This window comes from Garra rufa, chromosome 5, assembly GCF_049309525.1.
Source record: "Garra rufa chromosome 5, GarRuf1.0, whole genome shotgun sequence".
Lineage (NCBI taxonomy): Eukaryota > Metazoa > Chordata > Actinopteri > Cypriniformes > Cyprinidae > Garra > Garra rufa.
Genome location: NC_133365.1, coordinates 6,515,068 through 6,524,578, shown reverse-complemented (window position 1 = coordinate 6,524,578; position 9,511 = coordinate 6,515,068). Strand labels below are relative to the sequence as shown.

At 36.8% G+C, this 9,511-nt stretch overlaps 1 protein-coding gene across 1 annotated transcript; it reads right to left on the bottom strand.

Moving 5' to 3' along the window:
- Positions 1-448: 448 nt before the first annotated feature.
- LOC141334396 (cyclin-O) lies at positions 449-8,566 on the bottom strand. Its single transcript, XM_073839457.1, is given in 3 exon segments — positions 449-1,003; positions 4,635-4,820; positions 8,105-8,566. Coding segments are annotated over 3 exon segments (921 nt in total). The 5' UTR covers positions 8,285-8,566.
- Between the last annotated feature and the right edge of the window lie 945 nt (positions 8,567-9,511).

Below are 9,511 nucleotides of genomic sequence, written 5' to 3'. Positions count from 1 at the left end.
GCTTCACAAGTCGTTAATTGAAGAACTGGCGTCATGTGGATTACTTGCGGATTAGGTGATGTAATGCTAAATTTCCATGAAGCAACAAACATTACGTTTTTTTCTTTAAAATTGTACAGTTTACCTTACCTGTAAATCTGTAAGATTTCATTAAACATCAACTTCTCTTATGTTTTTACGTCCCAGATCAGTCAATCTCAGAATCATAATCATAAAGATGATTTTAACATAAACATAAATTAAAAATAAAACCTTTTGCATAAATATTTTTGGGGATAAATACTGTTTGACTGCATTTCAAAATGTTTGTGTATTATAAATACAGCTTTTTGAGTCATATGGATTAAAATGAAAAGAAATTTGGTAAACATTCAATTACTACAGCATTTTTGCATTTTTGCACATTTTCTTCAGCAATTGCTGAAATGCATTTTCAATGTGATCATTTTCAATGCATTTTCAATGATCTAATGGTTTATAGTGATATGAAGTCCTGGACTGCGTCTTGATTAAGAGAAACCAACAATTTCAGATCTTCTGTGCACTGCTGAAACAAAACCTGAGCTTCCAATGTTGGATACTCTTCAATACAGAATGACTCCAATGTCTCTGATGAGCCAGCTTTGATGCCTGTGGACTGCACTGAATGCACCTTCAGCAGATCTTTTGCCAGTTTCATAGCACACAGCACGATTACAGACGGCATATACTTGTTAAATGTGTAGTCAGCCAAACTCATTTCACAGACTTTGCAAGCCAACCAATTCCACTTCTTCTCAGGCTTTCTATCCTGTGCAGTGACCATCTTATCGATGGCTCTATCGGCCTGATATCCAGTAGTGCGACTGCTGAAGTAGTCCAGAAAGAAAGCATGGGTGGGCGCAGCCAGTCTGAAATTGAGTCTGAGAAGGATCAGGCATTCGAGATTGCACAGCTGCTCTCTGGAAAATGAATTGCAGCAAAGCGACAGAAGTTGTGTGATGCGAGGCGAATACACTTCAATCTGGAAAACACACAAAAAACACAATTCATAATTACATATTGGTCTGTTTTTGTAATCAACTGTCCCTGAAAAGTATTTATTAAGAAGTACACTTTAGCATATTAAAGAATATACTTTAGTGTGACTGAATGTAATGCAACAGCATGGATTGCACAGTTGTTAACTAAGCCTAATATTTCACCTACCTGACTGGAAATGATGAGAACAAACATGAATGTTGTCAAGATTTTTGCCCTGGAAATCCTGGTTCAGTTTGGCCAACCATAAACTCAGACAGTCTTCTCCCTGATTTGTCGGATTTCTTTGGTGATTTAAAATATGAAATTTAATCATCAGTTTTGGAGAATTCGATGTTTCCCCATTCAAAGAGATTGGAGCTGCACTTGCCTTCCCGAGAGGCATTTCTCAAAGATGGCCACCGAGTGACATGACTTCCCTTAAAGGGACTTTGTTTCCGGTCAGGCAGGTGAAATATTAGGCTAATATCTTAATTAATACTGCTCATACTTATCTTTACCACCTATTAACTTTAGTTCGCCAAAATACTGCACCCTTTTCCTTAATAAGTCCTAAACTGTTAAATGAAATGGCCATATTTTTTAACAGCTTCCACATGTTTTTTGCATGGTTTAGACAGCATAAATTAACAGAGCAACATATTCAGTCGTACATTAACCATGCAGTCCATGCTGTTGTTTAGGTCCGAGTATCGCCAATATGGCCGTGCGTCAAGGTAACTGACCAAATTGTGATGTAATAGTGCATTCAATTCATGTCGGATAGGTCGTATTTACGAGATGAACGCCACCACAAAAGTCATATTACGAGTGGGAAACAAATTATGCCGTTTACATCACCTTCATAAAATGGATAAAAACAGAAAAAGGCAAAAATACAATGATGCACATTTTTTAAAGTTTAAAAAAATCTTTGAATGTTATGTAGAAAGGGTAAATGCCAACTTGTCAACTAGTAAGTACGAATGTCTAAGAGGACTTAAATCAAAGTCCCTTTAAGGCAAGTCATGTCACTCGGTGGCCATCTTTGAAACGCTACTAACGCTCCTATCTCTTTGAATGGGGAAACATCAAATTCTCCAAAACTGTTCACCAAGCTTATGATTAAATTTCATATTTTAAATCTCCAAAGAAATCCAACAAGAACTGCCTCATAAATATGGTTCCTTGTGCTCCAATAGCATTAAAAAACGCTTATTTTTCCGGCTAAATGAGCCAGTGCGCATGCGCAGTACTGAGCGCACGTCTTAAGGCGCGGTCACACTGCACTTTGACCGTGCGAAATTCCCTCGGATACTTCTGCAACGGTTGTGATATGACGTCATGCTCTGCCGCATCTTTTTAAAAGTTAAATTCAGCACATGACACTAATAATACATTTTAAATGTAAAAACATACAATCTACTACACTTTACCGCAGTGCTGCAGTTTTAAATGTTTAATTTAAGGTTGTTTTCATTCAGCTAGAGGTTATGCTGTGACGTATCGATCTCCTGTTGGTCCCACAGAGTCATGTGATACGAATTCGTTGGTCAGAGTTCACCAAGCTTGAACTTTCAAACGCAGCAAAATGCAAAAATATTTCGCACGGGGCTTGCGTTTCCGGTCTAACGCATTCGCATGCGTATGAATGGAAGTCAATGGAACGAAGAGTGCAGTGTGACCACGCCTTTAGGCCCCGATCACACCGAACGCGTTTTTGCAGTTTTAGGCGCCTCTTTTGAATGGTTTTCTGTTGGCAGTGAGCGTTCTGCGCGCTGCTTATGCGCCCCAGGCGCCTCAAGTTTTCGCCGCCTGCTGCGCCTCAAGTTTTTGCAGGAGTGCTCTGAGCACCTGAAGTTGAAAAAAAATCAACTCTGAGCGGAAAAACGCCCAACGCATTCGCGTTCTTTTCCGTTGTCCAATCAAATGAATGGAGAGGCGGCCCTTCTGTTGTGGTGACGAAAGTTTACCGTTGCTTAAAAAGTCCAGAGACTGCAAGAAATGGAGGAGAAACCTTTGGTGTCTGTCGTGGTTAACCCAGAGCTGTATTTTTTAGGGTTTCTGCTAATATGACAGTTTACTTAACAGCAAAAACCAAAGATTTTAGAGCGCTCGAGCTATAATCCTTTGATTTGACTGACAGGACAGCTGTTTTGTTCATTGCTTAGCAACATAAAAAAACCGCAGCACATTGCTCTTTTATTAAAAGTCACCAAAAAAAGGCAGTGCTGTGCGCCTCGCGTTTTTAGAACTAAAAGACGCGTTCGGTGTGATCGGGGCCTTAAGCCCCGGTCACACTAGACTTTGAGCGTGCGAAATTCCTTCGGATGCTGCTGCAACGGTCGTGATATGACGTCATGCTCTGCAGCTTCTTTTTTAAAAGTTAAATTCAGCACATGACACTAATAATACATTTAAATGTAAAAACATACAATCTACTACATTTTACCGCAGTGGTGCAGTTTTAAATGTTTGAAGCGTTAGAGCGCTTATTGTTTCTATAGCAACCGGGACTTCTAACGGCAGCTGCAGTGACGCGCTAACTTTACTAATCAACGATTGGCTCTTTCACTAAGAAGGCGGGGCTTCTCGGCCATAATGATCGTTGCATTTTTCCCCATTCAAAACTATACGAGTAACATGTCTTTGGGTATTCTATAGACGTTTTTCCTGAACACGGAAGTAAGTCCGACTCTTAACTGAAAGAATGCTTTGCATTTCCGGTCTGCATTGCTTCTAGTCAAATTAGGGTATATTCCGAGCTAATAAACTAATGTTAAACCTATTAAAATGTTTTTTTAAAAGCACATGGCTCTATAGCGCCATCACTTGGCAATGTTGCAATGACCGTCATTTGTCAGTGCCTCACTTTAATGAGTGTGTAGATGACACGAAGCAGTGGACATTAGCTACATTAAAAACAGATGGACGCTATTTGAATGGGTTCCTATGGAAACCGGAACAGAAAAGCATTCAATCTGACGTTAGAATTCGTAATGGCGGCGCTCATCGTTTACTCAGGAAAAAGGTCTATAGTCTTTTCTTAAATGCAGCATAAGTGCAAACCCTCTATATCAGTTAGTTTGGAGTTTGTTTGAGTTTGCACATTTTCCCTGTTGTGTTGGTTGTCATGGTTGTTGATTTGATTTCGTCATTCGGTTCAAGTGTGTGTCATTAATTATCCTCGTTTGCTCATGTATTTAAGTTTCTCTGTTTCTGTTCACTGTTGTCGGGTCTTGTCTGAGCTGGATGTGTTGCATGCTGTTCTCTTTATGTGGCTTGTTTGTCTGTGGATTTATTAAAGACTACCTTCTGCCTTCATGTTTGTGCTTGTGTGTGTTCTACAACACTGATCCGTGACAACTATGCGCTTCAATATCTTTAAAAAAGTGTGCTTCTTTAAAACACAACAAAAGTTGAAAGTGTCTGTAAGTACACATAAGTTGCATTTAATTTCAGTAATGCTCTTTTATCTGCAAGTGCAGTATTTGAATACTAATACTTGTGTGGTTTGAAGTGTGCTGCACAGTCACAATGTACATGAGATTGAGAAAACTAATAACCAGATGTAATTCTTAACTCTGTACTGTTTCTGTATTGAATGACGAGTACGAGAGAATGCTCTACTCTACCTGTTTTGTGGCGATCAGCAGAGACGTCACTCCCAGTAACTGGAAACAGTCTGCAGCTACTGAGGTTGTGATCAAGAAGCGGTCCATGATGTTAACAGCCAAGCAGCACGATTCAAAAGACAATTTGAGCTGTCTGCGTACAGCTATGAGCCAGCTGACCAGCTTACTGCGAGCCTCTGCCGTAATCTGTGAGGATATAAAAAACAACTGTAAAAAATCAACACAGAAAATTCACTCATATTAATGGAGTGCATTCGTGCCTTTTTTTACACTGTGGTTTTGTATATTGGTTTTAGCACTTATGAAAACTGCTTTAATGTTTTTTGCTCATTTCCAACCTCCAATCTGAAATTCCATTATATATAATACAATATATACACTACCATTTAAAAGTTTTTTTAAAGAAGTCACATCTTTTCACCAAGCCTGCATTTATTTGATCCAAAGAACAGCAAAAACAGTAATGTTTTGAAATATTATTACTATTTAAAGTAACTGTTTTTTATTTGAATCATTTTAAAAAGTAATATTCATTCTAATATTCTGATTTGCTGCTAAAAAACATTTTATTATTATTATTATTATTATTATTATTATGTTGAAAACAGCTGAGGAAAATTTTCCCAAGTTTCTTCGATGAACAGAAAGTTCAGAAGAACAGCATTTAACTTAAAGTGCCCCTATTATGCCTTTTCAAATATGATATTTCATGTAGTGTGTCATGTAGCTGTATGTGAACATAAACTATCTGCAAAGTTGTGACGCTGACAGTGCACTATAAATAAAGTTTTTGTCTATCAAAAAAAAGAGTCGGCTCACATTCGCCTAAACGAGTCGTCAGCAATTAGAATCTTTTTTCTGTAACGGCCACACGTCACGAACTACACATTTGGGTAATGTCCGCCCACATTCAATTTCGCGAACAACTTGCCCGCCCACAAACAGCAGGCCTACCATTTTCACGTGGATTACATCATGTCAAGAAGACGCCCTGCGCTGTGACAGCCTGTGAGAGTGAATTTGTTTTATATGCCCTTCCAAAAGATGAAACTATCAGTGGTTAACATTAATTTTTTCAACACCTCAGCAGTCCAATGCCAATCTTGTGTTGTGTTCGCGTCATTTTACTGATGACTGCTTTTCTAATCTTGGGGAGTAACGTTACAACGCGAGATTCACCAAAGGCTTGGTTTTAAAAAATGGATCAGTGCCCAGTTTATTTGGACCGGCTTGCTCCTCTGAACTTCTACCTGTAAGTATGATTAATAATTGTATTTTCTAGCGATCGTTCAAAATACGTCTTTGTGTACGTTATGTTGTGTAACAACCCCGCACATGTCTTGGTAACCGGCTAACTTGCGTTTCTGTAGTTCTGTTGTTCAGCTGTGAGTGCAATGTAGTCTAAAAAGTCTTGTGATTGATGCAGCTTGACTGTCTGTCTGCCTTATTAGTTTAAGTAATGATAATGATAAACGATGGCTTAACGCAGTGTTATGGATTGTACAGTGTTGAAGTTCACAACGTAGAGGTGTGCCCGGTTCGCTTACAAAAGCAAATTGCAAACACTGTCCACAGTTAACATATGACACCCACTGAGAAACGTCCTGCTCCGGTCGTGCTTGCAAAACAGTTTCTTGTCGATGTGACACTTCAACCGTTTCATCGTCAGACTCCGGCTCGAATTGATAGGGTAAAATCGAGGCTATCTTTTCTATGCATTAACAGGTCTCCGCAGCTGTCATTCAGTTATGCCAATGGGCGTTTCGTTTTGCGCTGTAGCGGTAGACCAATCCAAAAGGACTGCACCATCTGACCAATCACAGCAGTGAGGGCTCACGGAAAGGAGGGGTTTAGAGAGACTGATTCTTCGAACTGCTTCACACGAGTCGTTTACGAATCATTTAGAAACGGGGTAAAAATAAATCTAATTTTGGAGAAAACTAAAGTGTTTTTTGAACTTGCATACATGTAAACCTGTTTTAAGAGACTATTACAACAATATTAACTACCTTTAAAATGGCATAATAGGGGCACTTTAAATGGAAATCTTTTTGAAATATTATAAATGTCTTTATCATCACTTTTGATCAATTTAAAGCATTCTTGCTAAATAAAAGTATTAATTTCTATCATTTCGTCACCTCCTTAGACTGATTCCTAACTTTTGAATGGTATAACGTAATAATATTACAAATGCTGATCTTTGGATCTTTCTATTCATCAAATAATCCTAAAAAAATGTACTCAACTGTTTTAAATATTAATGATCATAATAATAAATAATAATAAATGTTTCTTGAACAGCAAATCAGCATATTAGAATGATTTCTGAAGGATCATGTGAGTAATGATGCTGAAAATTCAACTTTGAAATCACAGAAATAAATTACATTTTCAAACAGAACAGTTATTTTAAATATTACAAATATTTCTGAATTTTTTTTTTTTTTTACTGTTTTTGCTGTACTTTGGATCAAATAAATGCAAGCTTGGTGAGCAAAAGAGACTTCTTTAAAAAAAACTATTCTTATAAAACAAAATCTTACTGTTCAAAAACTGTTGAAAACATTGAAAAAGTTAAGATTTTGTGGAAAACATGATTTTTCTTTTTATTGAATAGAAACATAGAAAACGGGATTTATAGAAACAGAATCTATTGTAACCAGTGTTGGGGAAAGTTACTTTTAAAAGTAATGCATTACAATATTGAGTTACTTCCTAAAAAAGTAACTAATTACATTATGGAAAGTAATGCGCTACTTACTTTTGCGTTACTTTTTAAATCTGGGCAGGACTTGCTAGTTTGTTTTTAATATAAAAAGTTCTATTTTTGGCAAAAGCCTTTTTACACCAAAAGCTTCTTGCTTAGAGAACAGTAAATTGGTGTCTGTTCAGCAAACCGCAGAAGAAAAAAATGTCAACTCTTCAGCAATAAAAAAAAAAAAAGGAAAACAAATGTTAGATTATCTTGAGTCATTTTTGGCAGCAAAGACATTGGCTAATAAAACAGGATTAAACACATAAAGGATATTTGTATTATTTAACATATTTAATTATTGCAGGTTTGCATTGAATTTCGCAGTGTTTTTATTCATTTTGAAGAACACTGTATCTGATTTTTTTTTTAGTGAGTGAGATGAATTAATGCATGCTCACATTTATTCTAGATCTAAAGTAACATCTTACTCACAATTTCTCTCAACATGAGGACAGGAGAGCTTTTAATCAATAAATGAGGGGAAAAGTAACTGGCGTTACTTATTTGAAAAAGTAACTCGTTTAAAAAGTAATGCGTTACTTTACTAGTTACTTGGAAAAGTAATATTATTACGTAACTTGCGTTACTTGTAATGCGTTACCCCCAACACTGATTGTAATATTATTGATGTGTTTACTATCACTTTTGATTTAACGCGTCCTTGCTTAATAAAAGTATGGTTTTTTTTTTCAATAATAATAATAATACAGACCTGCGGTTGTCGCGCGAGGCAGTTCTGCGCTAGAAACTGCTGCTCATTGTGTCTCTGGATGATGAAGCAACTCTCCTCATAATCACACTCTTGCAGGTCTGGTGTTAATCTGACGCTCGAACCCTTGACCGGAGAAATCTGAAGATCCTCTTCAAAGCCAGAGTCACTTAATGCAGACATCTCTGAGGAAACTGCCGCACAGGAGATTCTCTACCGCTGAGATGGATGTCGTACTGAAAGATGTCCCCTCATAATCATGATCCTGCAGGGTCTCAGTCGAATGCGCTGTTGTGAGGTGAAAGGGTGCTTGTAAACGGGTCTTTCCCGGGTGTTTTAGCGCGCAGTGTAGGGCGCTATTCAGCCCGCGTACACGCGTCACCATGACAACAGTCCCACCGGAGCCGCAGGTGTCGCTTGTTTTGTCTGAAGCGTCACTTGATTTTTGTTGGCCATAAAATATAACAAAACATATGTGACCCTGGACCACAAAATCAGTCATAAGGGTCCTTTTTTGAAATTCTGAGATGTACACATCACCTGAAAGCTAAATAAACAAGCTTTCCATTGATGCATGGTATAGGATTGGACAATATTTGGTCAAGATACAACTATTTGAAAATCTGGAATCTGAGGGTGCAAAAAAAGTTATAGTGAGAAATCGCTTGGTTTGAGATTTTAGTATTTTTTTCTTGATGTTTGGAGTATAAGAACAAAATTGAAAAATAATATTTAAAATATATATTTTTTAATTCATATATGTGACCCTGGACCACAAAATTTAAATTTAAATCAGGTTAAATTTTACAAAACTGAGGTGTATACAACATATGAAAGCTCAATAAATAAGCTTTCTATTGATGTATGGTTTGTTAGGATAGGACAATATTTGGCCGAGATACATCTATTTGAAAATCTGGAATCTGAGGGTGCAAAAAAATCTAAATACTGAAAAAAATCACCTTTAAAGTTCTTAACAATGCATATTACTAATCAAAAATTACATTTTGATATATTTATAGTAGGAATTTTACAAAAAATCTTCATGGAACAAGATCTTTACTTAATATCCTAATGATTTTTGGCATAAAAGAAAAATCTAGAATTTTGACCCATACAATGTATTTTTGGCTATTGCTACAAATATACCCCAGCGACTTAAGACTGGTTTTGTGGCCCAGGGTCACATATTATGCTACGTCCTCTGTAGAGGACACCAGGACTTTATTTTATTTTAATTTTTTTTAATAAAAAGACATGAATAGACATAAAAAGGCAAAAAAGGTCAATTGTTTTTTGTTTTAATCACAAGTCAATTTTTATTTTATTATACCAAACTTTATATAACGATGATTCTCAACTATTTTTTTAAAGATTTAACAGAATGATTTGATAAACCATTTTTCTGTG